The sequence below is a fragment of the Lactuca virosa genome, chromosome 4, assembly GCF_052849685.1.
Source record: "Lactuca virosa cultivar CGN04683 chromosome 4, Lactuca_virosa_CGN04683_v6, whole genome shotgun sequence".
Taxonomy (NCBI): domain Eukaryota; kingdom Viridiplantae; phylum Streptophyta; class Magnoliopsida; order Asterales; family Asteraceae; genus Lactuca; species Lactuca virosa.
In genome coordinates this window covers 131,841,897-131,857,958 of record NC_136429.1, presented here as the reverse complement: position 1 = coordinate 131,857,958, position 16,062 = coordinate 131,841,897, and the positions used below count along the sequence as shown (strand labels likewise).

At 38.7% G+C, this 16,062-nt stretch overlaps 1 protein-coding gene across 1 annotated transcript; it reads left to right on the top strand.

Moving 5' to 3' along the window:
* Positions 1–871: 871 nt before the first annotated feature.
* On the top strand, positions 872–4,251 carry LOC145107408 (mannan endo-1,4-beta-mannosidase 2-like). The gene is made up of 5 exons (XM_079044278.1): positions 872–1,831; positions 2,658–2,855; positions 3,088–3,210; positions 3,293–3,504; positions 3,677–4,251. The coding sequence occupies exons 1-5, from the start codon at positions 1,460–1,462 to the stop codon at positions 4,071–4,073; spliced, it is 1,302 nt and encodes a 433-aa protein (XP_078900404.1). The 5' UTR covers positions 872–1,459; the 3' UTR covers positions 4,074–4,251.
* The last annotated feature ends 11,811 nt before the right edge of the window (positions 4,252–16,062 follow it).

Sequence of the window (16,062 nt, the reverse complement as noted above, 5' to 3'; positions counted from 1 at the left end):
TGTACTCTCCCAAAAAGGATCCAAGGTAATTAATTTTGGTCAACAAAGTCAAACTCACTTAATTTTTTTTTTTTATAGGATTATATGTAGATTGCCTTTTTTAGGTTCTCACAGGAGAAGAGTGGTATAGTCAACAAGCATCACAGGCGGTCAACCAACCGAATGTTTGTACTTACACTGTTTTGGTGTAGTTTATATATTGGACATTATAAATGTACAAAACTACATGATTACAGATTTTTGTTATTTATATATTGTAAAATCAAGTATGAACTATTAGATGAAATTCCAAATATATACTCAGCTTCTGTCGTATTGTATGACTATGCATCTATCAAGTAACTATCCATTGAAATGAACTATTCGATACAAAATAGTCTACCAAAAGGCCACAATGAATAGCTCATGTCTAAAGGAAACTAATCATCACATTACTATCTTCCGAAAGAAACTCTTTGCCGCCCGACGCTTAGCGCGGGTAAACGGCTACTTTTAATACATTTGGATTGATCTACAACTTATTTTTTATGTGTATTTTTAATGTTTGAACTTGTAAACATCAAATTCATGATTTATATATGTATGTATGTGTAATAAAATAGTAAAATTGATGAAAATTATAGAAACCGGTTAACCCAACGGTCGAACTGGTTAAACCCGTAGAACCGGAAACCGGTCACCACACCGGTTCAATTAAAAAACCGGTTTTTAAAACATTATCTACACTAATTTGCTATTGTTTTTAATTAGTTGTCCATAACAAAATAAGAAAGTTAAATCAAAATGTTGCAAAACCAAAAACATTGTTCATTTGTTGTTAAATATTAAGACACACAAATTGTCTTACAAAAAGCCAAAAAAGTTGCTGGATAAACAAGACTTCAGATCTGATCACTTCTTAAAACCGATGTCAAAAAGACCACCACCACACACCACCATCCCCTCCTTCCACCTTTAATTAAAATTTTCTCACTGATTCTTTTTCTTTCGACAAAATCTGCAGTCGATACATGTTAGATTGTTAGGTGTGTTTTTCCTCTGTTATTTGCCTTTTTTTCATACCCTACGTCCATTTCCATCGTTTAAAGTCTTGTTCTGGACAACACTCCATTAAATTTCACCTACTCTCTCTCTCTCTCTCTCTCTCTCTCTCTCACACACACACAGAATAGACGCGTAATGCACTCTCAACAGTGTGTTCTTGTGATGCATCTCATTTGATTTAGGTTCTATTGGACTTCAGTTTCTCTTTCTCGTTAAGTTTTGAGTAGAATCTTGAAAACGGGATCTGGGTGTGCTAAAATACCTTGTTTTACATCTGGGGTTCCAAAGATTTTGGGGAAAAGCTCAAAAACCTGAAGATCCAATTAAAAATCTGTTCTGGGTCATCTGCGTGGATTATTTGATTTCAGAAAGATCAAATCTTTTTCAAGAAAATCCCTTCTAAATCTTGGTATTTATGGTTAAATCAATAATGGGTAGCAATAATTTGCTTTATCCAATACTTGGATTTGCATCTTGTCTTGTTTTTCTTTACCTGTCTTTTGGGGATTTCTTATCTGTAAATTACAAAACTGACCCCAAATTGAGTTTTGTGGAGAGGAATGGGACTAATTTCATCGTCGATGGTAAACTTTTTTACATCAATGGTTGGAATTCGTATTGGTTTATGGATCATGCTGTTCATGATTATAGCCGTCCAAGAATCAGAGAAATGCTTCAAGCTGCAGCTAAAATGGGGTTGACAGTGTGTAGAACTTGGGCTTTTAACGATGGCGACTATAATGCCCTTCAGATTGCCCCTGGACAATTTGATGAGAGGGTATTCAAGGTAAAACCTTGTTCTTTTGTACATAAATTCTCATATACGTTTCATTCATAATGTCGTATTCAAGGTAAAAACTTGTTCTCTTGTGTATAATTTTTGATTTTTTCTTGGGAGCTTGTATTTTTCATTTATAGTGTCTTATTCAAGGTGTTGTTTTGGATATAATTTTGTATTTTTCATTCATAGTGTCGTATTCAAGGTAAAAACTTGTTGTTTTGTGTATAAATATTTATGTTTTTATTTGGATGTTTTTTTTTTTTTTTTTTTTTCATTCATTCATAGTGGCATTCTTGATACGATTTGATTATAAAGATTAAATTTATGGCGTAGGTGGTAACGTGTGCAATTTGTCCATGCTTTCTTTGTCTATGTGGTTTATATTTTCTTATACTTACTTGGTCCCTTTTGGGTTTCTCGTTTCTGATTGGTTGATACAATTCAAATTTGATGCTAAAGATTCATGCTTTGTATTCTTAATCCAAATAACTGATTTTCTGAGCTATATTATTGTGGTTTTAGTTGCAAACTAACTGTCCTACTTTCTAAAAATACCATTAAAAATATGACACAGATTGTTGGAAATTTGTGTAAATGTAAAAGGGAAAAGAAGAACAGTTTACTTGATACTTTTGTTCAAAATTGCTTAACCATATTTATGCAACCAAGTGATTTTTATACAAAATATGAAAAACACCGTTTCATTTTAGGACCAAAAGATGCACTACTTCCCCTACTTTTATTGGATTATTTTGTATATAAATTTTCCGTTATAGATGTTTTTTTTAAATGTTTATCACTTAATCGATTGGAAAAATGGGGATTATTGCAGGCATTGGATTATGTGATTGCAGAATCAAGACAAGTTGGAATACGGCTTTTGTTTAGCCTGGTTAATAACCTCCAAGCATATGGTGGCAAGACTCAGTATGTGAAATGGGCATGGGATGAAGGTGTTGGTTTGAGTGCCTCTAATGATTCCTTCTTCTTTGATCCATCAATTCGCCTTTATTTTAAGAATTATGTCAAGGTAATAATACCCTACTTACTACTAAAATCCTTTATACTATGAAAATTCTACCTAATTATATTTATAGCATTGTGGTTTCTTATTAGGACATTATACTTGGACAAATCTACCCAATTATAGCAGTGAAAATTGCTGTAGTGTGGGTAGATGTTTCAGTATGCAATGCTATAATAGGAAAAATATAAATTAAAAGTAATTGTTTCATAAATCAAATTGTTTTATTTTATTGCAGACCATCTTGACAAGGAAGAACTCCATCACAGGAGTTGTGTACAGGGATGATCCCACCATCTTTGGGTGGGAGTTAATTAATGAGCCTCGTTGCATCACTGATGCTTCTGGTGACACCCTACAAGTAATTTAATTTACTTTGCTATTTCTTGCATATAATAATTCTAACTGTAATTACATTCCAAATGTGTGGAAAATAAATGCAGGACTGGATAGAAGAAATGTCATCATTTATAAAATCAATCGATAGAAAACATATGTTGACTATTGGGCTTGAAGGGTTTTATGGCCCAAAAAGTCCAAAGAAAGATTCAGTCAATCCAGAATTTTGGGCTGCTGATCTTGGAGCTGATTTTGTTCGCAATTCTGCACCCTCCACCATTGACTTTGCCTCTGTTCATATATATCCTGACCATTGGTAACTTTTCATCATCTTAATTATATTTATTTCCTGAATTTCCGTATCTATTGCAATAAATAACAACTTATTTTTACCATGTTGTTCATTTGGCACTGGACTTTGAAATCATAAGTAAAACCATTATAGAAAAGGTTAAATTGAACTAGTTATGTTATTTTTGTTTCCATAGGTTTAAAAAGAAGAGTCTTGAAGGAAAACTAAAATTTGTTGCCAAATGGATGCGTTCCCACATTGAAGATGGGGACCAAGTGTTGAAGAAACCCGTGATGTTTACAGAATTTGGTTTATCAGATTTAAACAAAGGCTTTAACCCTTCACAAAGAGACCAATTCTACAAAACCGTATATGATGTCATTTATGAATCTGCAAAGAAAAAGGGGGCAGGTGGAGGATCTTTTGCATGGCAATACTTTGTGGAAGGAATGGAGGATTATAATGATGATTTTGGAATAGTGCCATGGAAGAGAGCTTCAACTTATGAGATTATAACAAAACATACGTGCGAGTTAGCAAAAGTTCATGGGAGGATTGAGTCCCAAAACTTGAAACAACTTTGTAATCATTAGTGATGAAAAGGGGGTTGATTATTTATTGTCTTCTTTGTCTAAATAATTTGATTTGTTTTGTGGGGATTTGAGGTTTTTGGTTGATTATAGGGGATGATGATGGTGTTTGGTTTTTTGTGTAAGCCATGTTGTTCCCATGTTTTATATATAGTTAGTTTTATGAAATGCAAATTGTGAACGTTATGTGATTCATCTCCTAGGTTGAAATACTATATTTAAGTTGTAAAGGGTTTTTTTGCATGATATGGGTTCAAACCTGTTTTTGTAAGTTGGTGAATTTTGTAATATATAATAACAAAAAATATGTTATCCATTTAGATTTACAATGAACTATTAGATGTCATGTTGACATTGTTGTGTAGTAAGATTAGTAATGGAATCACTTGTATTATCCTCCTTGGTATTGTTGATTGGAACAAAAGTTTGATCAGAAACAACATTAGCATGTGAATTTCCTTGATTAGAACGATAACCCGGTGGAAAACCATGAAGTTTGTAACATTTGTCAACAGTGTGACCAGATCTTTTGCAATGAGAACAAACTGGAGATGAAGTTTGTAACATTTGTCAACAGTGTGATCAGATCTTTTGCAATGAGAACAAACTGGAGATGATCGATTCTTTGAAAATGATTTAAACCTTTGATTTGAATTTGATTTACTTTGAACATTGAAAGCAATGGGAGAATTATTGATAGAAGGAGTACTTATCTCTCTTTGACGTTCTTCCTGGATCAATAAAGAAAAAATACGATTAACAGTGGGAATTGGATCCATTAGGAGAATTTGTCCCCTAATTTGAGCATACTTCTCATGTAATCCCATCAAGAACATCATGGTGTGTTCGATGTCCTTTGCTCCTCCACAAGTACACAAACCACAGATGCAGTGAACTTCAAAATTAGACAATTTTTCCCATAGAACCTTCAATTTAATGAAATAAGTGCTTACTGAATCATCTCCTTGAGTGAGATTCATCAGATCACGCTTAATTTGAAAGATACGTGGACCATTGCTCTGCTGAAAACGTTCCTTGAGTTCCTTCCAGATTGCAGAAGCAGTAGTCAGATATATGACAGAAGCAGAAATCTCTTTTGATACTGAATTCAAGATCCAGGAAATAACAATGTTGTTATTTCGATTCCAAGCTTTTAAACGATTAACTTCAGTTAACAAAGGTCGTGGTAGATCTCCAGTAACAAAATCAAGTTTGTTCTTCACGGACAAAGCAATTGTCATCGATTGTGACCAAGAGGCATAACTGTCCCCTGTGAGAACTTGATTAACAAGCAATGTACCAGGGTTATCAGAATGATGAATGTAATACGGATCATCAGATGATCCAACATCATTTTGTGAAGAACTAGGTGTAGAAACTGAAGGAATTGAATCAGACATGATCAAATCTCAAAATCACAAGAAAAGAGATGAAAAACAGAGTATGAATCACGAAGAGAAAAATTGAAGAATCAGTGATTAAGAATCACTGATACGATGAATGCGGAAGCACAGAAGAAAAAGTGCTTTGATACCATATTATCAGAGTAAGAACAAGAGAAAAGAACCAAGATGTTCATGTGTATTGAATTCTACTCAATGAATACAGAGAACAATATTTATATACAAAAAAGACTTAACTAACTACTAACTCATCATCTAACAGCTAACTAATGCTAGTTAAGTTAATTAACTGTGATTAAACTAACTTCTAACTGCCAGGAGTAACCAATTCTAACAGACCCACCATAACAAACTTTAACGAACAAAAAGTCAACATGACATCTAATATGAACGGAAACTAGAAAGATACTATATTGTCACAACTAGAAATTTTGATGCTTTGTAACAACAACAATGATAACATTTGTGAACCAAAATGAGAAAACATGTATAATGCTTATTCAATAACAACAAAACTTCCATCAAACACCTTATACAAGCACTGCAAATAGTCAACTAAGAATTGGAAAACCTAGAAATCCCGGGTTAAGTCCATTATGGACTAGGATTTCCTTATTGGGCCTAATGGACCAATAAGCTTCCAATTTGACTATTTTGGGCTTAGAACTCCTATGTGGACTCTAATTGGACCCACTTCCACTTATTTTAACATTTTGGGCCATATTGGGCCTAGAATGAAATAAAAACCCTAATGGGCCTCATTGGGCCATAACTAACCTAATTAACTCTAATGGACTATGAAGCCCATTATTTTGACAAATTGGGCCGTAAACCATCATGGGAGCCCAATGGGCCGAAAAATCACCTAATTGGGCCATAAAATGGACTTAAGCACAAAAAGGCCCAATTTCTTTTTCTTCTTCTCCTCTTCTCGACCCAACTACATAAATGAGGGGGGGAAAGAGTTGACTTTCCACTTGCCACCTCCTTATTATATTTTGGTTCTCCATGCAATAACTCATATTTCCAAGCAACCATCTTATCATCACTCTCTCTTCTCCTTCTCTCTTTTTCTTCATTCGGCCGAGAACCACAAAGGGAAAGACATACACACACACATTTCACTCAAACACTCTCAAAGAAACACTCCTTCTTCTTCATCAAAATTTCGAGAGTTAGAAGCATTCCAAGGAGGTTATTCCACAAAAATCATCATCTTAGGTAAGTTCATGCTTGGATCCATGATCTAGATTCTTTGTATTATCAAAAATCTCTCCTTAACTCATTTAAACTCATGATCACCATCTTAGAAACCTCTAAGTTCGAGATCTTCCAAGAAGGCTTGCTAGGACCAAATTTTCTTCATTTCTTCCTCCTAAATCGAAAACAACAAACAAAGGTGAGTTCATACCCCTCTCTTTTCGGTTTTTATATGTTTTATGGGGGAGAATACAAGAAAATGTGTAGATCTATGTGTATGTGTATGTTATGTATGATTTTATGCATGTATGTGTGATTTTATGTGTTTTTGTGATGAATATGTAATCAAAAGGGAAGAAATCTCGAGATCTATGCCATAAGAAGGAAAACAAACATGATCTAAGTTATATTACACTAAACAAGTCATGAATATTAACTTCTAAGATTTTGATAAACATATTGCAACATAAAAACCCATTTTTGGGCTTAAATTGTCAAATAAACAAAAGTTGGGTTAAAAATTGTCATTTACGGTTTTCTTAAGGGTCAAAAGAGTCAAAACAGTAACAACAAATGTTTTTATGAATATTATGCTCTTCAAGGGACTTGAAATGTAAATATTAGCTTAATGGACCAATTTTTGGGCTTTTCGGCCCATTAAGCCCAAAGTTGCGAAAAATATGACTTTTAAAGGGCTGAAATGGTAAATTCTTCAAAACAGGGGATAAAGAGTTAAACAAAACTATTTCAAGGGTTAAAAATGCTTGTCTTTTCCAAAAAGGATAAAAAATGTAAAGTTTTTGGATTTTGGGCCAAAATTGTAAAAATTGCAAAAGTTTGGGCTTTAACCGAAAAACACTTTTCTGGAAGGGCTGAAACTACCAAAGAATAAGTTTGAGCTAAAAATATCATTTGAACAAGTCTATGACTCAAAAGTGTCAAGAAAAGAGTTTAAGGGCAAAAATGTCTCTTTTTATATAAAGGACTAAAATTGTCATTTTTATTAAAGAAGGGCTGAAAAGGTCAAACCAATATTCTTAAGTCAATTATTTTATTTCTAGAATATTGAGTCAAAAATACTAAACTACGACTTACAAAAAATTGAAAGATGAATACACGTATAAATCCAAATATCGTTATAAACAAATCGACCGGTCTCGAGTCGATACAAAAATAACAATCGTTCAATCAAACCTTCCAACAATTATGCAATACCCAAAACAACTAAATATTCAAAACTCTGGGCTTGAAAGTTCCAATCATGCTTGTTGGGCCTTTGTGATCCATCCACATGATTTTTGGGCCCAAGAGATAATAATAATAAATGTTATTGGGCCTTCGATGACCCAATTTCATATTAAAGGGACCCTCAATGGCTTTTAAGTGCTATTGGGCCTTAGTGGCCCACTAGCACTGCTATTAAGGTCCAAGTAATCAAATGCGAAATGGACCAACGTGTCCTTCGTATACCCAACAGCCTAAAATAACTCACGAAAGTAGCAGGACTTTGTTTTCCTCTTCTCCTCGTTTGTTAGGCTTATGCGTAATCAAAGTAAACAAATTCAGGTCGTTAATCAATAGTAATCAATGTTATTTGGGTTAAGTGAGTAATAACGGGCGATACCTCCAAGGGTCGTTCGTAGTCTGTAGTTATAATCAAAGTCTCCTGGAAGGAGAGCGAGAGTTTGTGTATAGATCTATACGGGGGTGACTCCCCCACACCTCAGCTGTTCGCTACAGTTAGACTCGGCCAGTCTAGGGTGACAAAATCTTAAGATCAATCCCGACACACGATAGGTAGCCAAGACAGACGAACTAGTCATTATTATGCATGGTTATAACGACTCACAAAAATTAATTAATCCAATACCATCCGAATAATCAAGGAAGAGTAATCAAAATCATTCATTGTGGCAGTATAACAATTTGAGAAGTAACTGTATTTTATGTATTCGGAAAACATCGGGTTTTTCGAGGAAATCAACATCACTCGCTTGTATCCTTCTATAACTATAATACAAAACTCCCTTTTTATACACGTTTTGAAATCATTCATGCATCAACTTATGGATCTCCACACTTTGATAAACAACTGTCTTTTCAGAAAATATCGGATTTTCTCGGTTTTACAAACTACACAAATCATTTTTATCACAACCCTGCTTATGAACTCACCAACATTTCATATGTTGACGTTTTTCAAAATAACTTGTATTCTCAGGTAACAGGTAAGCTGCAGGGTAATATCAAGTACGTTAGGATGTTATGTTTTAAAAACTCTCGAACAATTTATGTTATGAATGTGTAATGTTTAAAACAATGTACTGGATGTGAACAATATCAGTTGTAATGTATTGATGCATGGTGATGTTTATGTTATGATTCATGTATATTCATTGTGATGATATTCAATTTAAGTCACGCGAGCCCTCGGACGTTTCCGCCGTCTGGTTTCGGGGGTGTGACAGGTTGGTATCAGAGCTCTGTTTATAGTGAACTGGCATATCTAATCCCACATTGATATGCAACTATAAACCAAAGAGGGACTAAAACCACTCTGAACAAAACAAAACAAAACGCAACGATAAAAACATCTTTACTTGTGCGATATAGGAAAAAGAACATAATACCAAATCAAGTAAGAAAATACTGACATCTTGGTTAAGTCGGGATTGTTTTTAGTTGTATTAAGGGGTGGATGTAGCCTGATCAACTACATTTTCTCCGAAGTACAACTATTACATACTCCGAGAAAACCTCGATGGACGGTAAACCTAAAAACGTACCCCTTTGTTACCAAGAAAAGAACATCAACTCAATTTACATAATAATTAAAACATCTTAGGAATAATAGTACATTTATATACTCTCGCAGACTGTATGGCCGGCTTCCATCACCCCGGAGATCCGTATTTTCCTAATCAGGGAAATAACGGATGGCTGGAGGAGGAACCTGAAGAAGACCCTGAGGAATGGTCTGAAGAGGAACCTGAGGCGGAAGTCGAGGGCGGACCTGCCGAGCCCGTGGAGGTCCTAGAAAAGGAAGTCGAAGAGGACTTCGAGGAGGAACCTAGCGATGATGGTGATTCGGACGCGGAGTCCGAAGTCATCAACCCCCCTTACCCGACTAGGGTGCCCGCCCACCGGATGGGTCCGACTGGCCCTACACCCCCTGGGGTATCGATCTTTGGAGATGGAGCAGACAGCAGGGACAACGACCTCCATTTGGCATGTCACGCGAGTTCTACGACTTGAGGGAGGGAGGACCAGCTGATCGCGCGCTTCCGGTCATGGTGAGACGACTGCGGAACACCGGCGACCTGGCTCAGAGCACCGTTGACCAGATGCGCTAGATGCGGACTAGAGTCGAGCGTGCAGAACAGGAGATGCGAGAGGTCATCCGAGAGTTCCACATGAGGCAGGTGAGGTGGGAGACTCGCCTCCGTGACGCGGAACAATAAGTGGCTCGCCTTCAGGGAGCGTCAACTTCTTCAGCACCACCCTCTGGCACATCCCGCCATGACTAGGACTAGTCATACCTATCCTTAGTATTATGATTATATGATCTATGCTATGTACCATCGACTCTATGTTTAAGTGATTACACTACTCATAGAGCCGTTACGCTGCCGAACTTGCACCACTTATGTATGCTCTTTCGAGCAAATTTTCATGTATCAAAATGTGGATAATAGTAATGGAAAATTTTATGTGTTCTATTATGATGTTGTTATCAGTTATGTGTTAGGTATCCATGATTGTATGATAACATGCGAAACTACTTAAGTTCATGCAATACACCTAGTTTATAGGACCACAATCTCACAAAAATCATAGGCACTCAACATTTTTCCGTTCCATGACAGAAAGATGCCCCAACGACCAACCCGTGGAAACCATGGATCAACCCCACCTGAAGTCAACTCAGCTGCATTCCAAGCAGCTGTATCTGCTGCGGTTACTGCAGCCATGACGCAAATCCACCAAGGGAACAATGGTGGAGTCAATGGACAAGGGGCTGGGAGTTCGAACAACGGAGCAAATCAAGGACCTACCAAGACATGCTCTTACAAGGACTTCACCAACGCCAAGCCACGAACCTTTAATGGCACGGGTGGAATGATAACTCTAAAGAGATGGATGGAAAAAGTGGAATCGGTATTTGAGATATGTGAATGCCCCGAGGAGGTGAAAGTGAAGTTCGCCGCATGCACATTCGTTGACCAAGCTCTTACTTGGTGGAATGGACATGTAGAGGCCATGACTCTCCCCGTAGCCAACGCTATGCCGCGGACAGAGTTGAAAGAAATGTTGATGGCTGAGTACTGCCCGCGAGGCGAAATTCAGAAAATGGAGCAAGAGCTATGGAATCTCACCGTCCGAAATTCCGACATAGTTGCATACATATCAAGGTTTAGCGAGTTGTCACTGTTGAGCCCTGGCATGATTACTTCAGAGGGAAAGAAAATTGAACGATTCATCTGGGGATTAACCTCCCCAATTCAAGGAAATGTAATAGCTGCAAATCCTGAAACTTTCGACAGTGCCAAGATATTGGCTAAGAAACTGTACGACCACAACAGCAAGAAGGGCGAGAAGCCAGTGGAAACTGAAGGCAAGAAGGAGAGTGACAACAAGAAAGGAAAGAACAACAAAAGAAAAGGACGACAAGGCTCAGAGTCGTCAAAGAAGCAACAGACAGTGACAGTCAATGCTGCAACCACCCAAGTTCCCTCCACACCACATGCTCCAGCCTCAGTTAATCCAAGTGCCCCTAAGCAGTATTCTGGGAATCTCCCAAAATGCAACAAGTGCAGTCTTCATCATAATGGCGAATGCAGAGAGATGCATTGTACCAGTTGCAATCGGAAGGGTCACACGACATGGTATTGCAGGACCTATCCTCCCCAGAACCAACAACAAGGAAACAACAACAACCGCAACAACAACAACAACAACAACAACAACACCAACAATAGCGGCAATAACACAGGATCAAGCCCCACCTGCTATGGATGTGGAAAGACTGGGCATATCCGTCGAAACTGCCCCAACATCAACAACCCTGGGAACGGAGGAACAGGAAGAGTGCTAGCTATGGGTCAGGGAGAAGCGGTGCAGGATCCCGCTGTTGTTACCGGTACTTTTCTCCTAAACCACACTTATGCATGCATCCTATTTGATACCGGGGCAGAACAAAGTTTTGTGAGTAATAAATTCAAACATTTGTTAAAACAACAACCCCAGAAGCTTAATGAAACCTTTACGGTGGAAATGGCCAATGGGAAAATAGAATCCACTGGGGAAATCTACAATGGATGTACCCTGACCTTAAATCATCACGTCTTTCAAATAAACTTAATGCCTGTTTCCATTAGGAGTTTTGATGTGATTATCGGCATGGATTGGTTAAGCCCCCACCATGCTGAAATTATGTGTCACGAGAAGGCCGTTCGCCTTCGCCTCCCGAATCACGAAACCCTGATTATATACGGAGACAAACCCAGCATGAACCTTCGTCTTATCTCGTGCATTAAGGCACAGAAGTATCTACGAAAGAAGGACTTGGCGTTTCTAGCTCATATAGTGGATAAGTCCAAAGAAGAGATCAATATTCGAAACATCCTTGTGGCTTGCGATTTCCCGGATGTCTTTCCGGAGGATCTTCCAGGAATACCCCCAGAAAGACAAATCGAGTTCCGAATTGATCTAGTGCCAGGAGCTACTCCCATCGCCAAATCGCCCTACAGATTGGCTCCCGTGGAGATGCAAGAGTTGTCCAGTCAACTCAGCGAGCTTTTGGACAAAGGATTCATCCGACCCAGCTTCTCACCTTGGGGAGCTCCGGTTCTCTTTGTTAAGAAGAAAGACGGTACCTTTAGGATGTGTATTGACTATAGGGAACTTAACAAGCTCACTATGAAAAACCGCTATCCACTTCCACGAATCGACGATCTATTCGACCAGCTCCAAGGAGCAAGTCACTTCTCTAAGATAGATCTGTGATCTGGATACCACCAACTCAAAGTCTGGGAAGAGGATATTCCCAAAACCGCTTTCCGAACTCGTTATGGACATTATGAATTTGTCGTAATGTCCTTCGGTCTAACGAATGCCCCTGCCACATTCATGGACCTAATGAATCGAATCTGCCGACCATTACTCGACAACTTTGTCATCGTTTTCATTGACGATATCCTCGTCTATTCCCGAAGCGAAGAAGAACACGGCCGACATCTCCGACAAATCCTGGAAACCCTGCTAACCGAAAGGTTATACGCAAAACTCTCTAAGTGTGAGTTTTGGCTCCGTAGTGTGAACTTTTTGGGTCATGTTGTTAGTCAGGAAGGGATACATGTGGATCCTTCTAAAGTCAAAGCTATCAAAGGATGGGCGATCCCAACGACACCCACCGAAATTCGTCAATTCTTAGGTTTATTCAGAACTTCTCCAAGACAGCCAAGCCACTTACCTTACTTACACAAAAGGGCGTGCCTTTTGAATGGACGGATAAACAAGAAGCTGCATTCCGAACTCTGAAGCAAGCACTCTGCAGTGCACTGGTACTATCACTGCCGGAAGGAACAGAAGACTTTGTAGTTTACTGTGATGCGTCGAATCAAGGTTTAGGCTGTGTACTCATGCAGCGTGGAAAGGTGATAGCTTATGCGTCCCGACAACTGAAGACACATGAGGTGAATTATACCACCCATGACCTGGAATTAGGAGCTGTGGTCTTCGCCCTGAAGATTTAGAGGCACTACCTTTATGGTACCAAGTGCACCATTTTCACCGACCACAAGAGTCTCCAGCACGTCTTAGATCAAAAAGAGTTAAACATGAGGCAACGAAGATGGGTTGAATTGCTGAACGATTACGAGTGCGAAATCAAGTACCACCCAGGTAAAGCTAACGTAGTAGCTGATGCCTTGAGTCGGAAGGATTACTCGAATCGTCATTTGAAGACTCTCTCCATAACTATCCAATCCCACCTGACCTCGCAAATCAGAGCAGCCCAATCGGATGCCATGAAGGCAGAAGACAGAACGAGCGAAGCGCTACGTGGAATGGAAGGGAATTTCAAAGTGAAGGAGGACGGAACATATTACTTCATGAACCGCATTTGGGTCCCTAAACTTGGGGGATTCAGAGAAGTAGTCATGAATGAAGCTCACAAGACGCGATACTCCATTCATCCGGGTTCAGATAAAATGTACTTGGATATCAACCAACATTATTGGTGGCCTAACATGAAGGCAGAAATTGCCACTTACGTTAGCAAATGCCTCACATGTGCTAAAGTAAAGGTGGAATATCAGAAGCCCTCGGGATTACTACAACAACCGGTAATTCCCGAGTGGAAATGGGAAAGGATTACTATGGACTTTGTGACCAAACTACCCAAGTCGACTGATGGTTTGGATACCATATGGGTAATAGTCGATAGATTGACAAAATCCGCTCATTTCCTGCCAATAAAAGAATCATACAAGATGGAACGTCTGACAAGGATCTATATCAAGGAAATTGTGAGACTCCATGGAGTGCCAATATCTATCATCTCAGATAGAGATAGTAGGTTTACTTCACGCTTTTTGCAATCCCTTCAGAAAGCTATGGGAACACAACTTGACCTGAACACTGCCTACCACCCACAAACGGATGGTCAAAGCGAACGAACCATTCAAACCCTTGAAGACATGCTTCTCGCGTGTGTGATAGACTTTGGAAAGTCGTGGGATACCCACTTGCCTTTGATCGAATTCTCATACAACAACAGTTATCACTCGAGCATCAAAGTCGCTCCTTTCGAGGCATTGTATGGGCGTAAATGTAGATCACCGTTGTGTTAGGCAGAGGTAGGGGACACTCAGTTAGCAAAAGGACAAACATCAGACAATGCACTAATGGGACCAGAAATCATACGTGAGACGACCGAGAAGATAATTCAAATTAGAGCCCGACTGCAATCATCACGAGACAGACAAAAGAGCTACGCCGATAAGCGGCGAAAGCCCTTGGAATTCAGAGTCGGGGATAGGGTGTTATTGAAGGTCTCTCCCTGGAAAGGGGTGATCCGTTTTGGGAAATGGGAAAAACTAAACCCTCGATACATTGGACCCTTCGAGATTCTTGCCCGAATAGGTCCAGCGGCTTATAGACTGCAGCTACCCGTTGAGCTCAGCAGTGTACACCCCGTATTCCATGTTTCCAATTTGAAAAAGTGTTTATCCGACGAAACTCTCGTCATTCCACTTGAAGAGATTGAAATCAACGAGAATCTCCTGTTCATCGAGGAACCAGTCGAAATCATGGACAGGGAGGTGAAGCGTACTAAGCAAAGTCGCATTCTGATTGTGAAAGTTCGATGGAACGCAAGACGCGGACCAGAATTCACATGGGAACGTGAAGACCAAATGAAGCAGAAGTACCCTCACCTATTCTCGCATTCTCAAATCTAGCTTTCAAAAGAATTTCGGGACGAAATTCCCTCTAACGGGGGGATGATGTCACAACTAGAAATTTTGATGCTTTGTAACAACAACAATGATAACATTTGTGAACCAAAATGAGAAAACATGTATAATGCTTATTCAATAACAACAAAACTTCCATCAAACACCTTATACAAGCACTGCAAATAGTCAACTAAGAATTGGAAAACATAGAAATCCCGGGTTAAGTCCATTATGGACTAGGATTTCCTTATTGGGCCTAATGGACCAATAAGTTTTCCAATTTGACTATTTTGGGCTTAGAACTCCTATGTGGACTCTAATTGGACCCACTTACACTTATTTTAACATTTTGGGCCATATTGGGCCTAGAATGAAATAAAATACCCTAATGGGCCTCATTGGGCCATAACTAACCTAATTAACTCTAATGGACTATGAAGCCCATTATTTTGACAAATTGGGCCGTAAACCATCATGGGAGCCCAATGGGCCGAAAAATCACCTAATTGGGCCATAAAATGGACTTAAGCACAAAAAGGCCCAATTTCTTTTTCTTCTTCTCCTCTTCTCGGCCCAACTACATAAATGAGGGGGGGAAAGAGTTGACTTTCCACTTGCCACCTCCTTATTATATTTTGGTTCTCCATGCAATAACTCATATTTCCAAGCAACCATCTTATCATCACTCTCTCTTCTCCTTCTCTCTTTTTCTTCATTCGGCCGAGAACCACAAAGGGAAAGACACACACACACACATTTCACTCAAACACTCTCAAAGAAACACTCCTTCTTCTTCATCAAATTTTCGAGAGTTAGAAGCATTCCAAGGAGGTTATTCCACAAAAATCATCATCTTAGGTAAGTTCATGCTTGGATCCATGATCTAGATTCTTTGTATTATCAAAAATCTCTCCTTAACTCATTTAAACT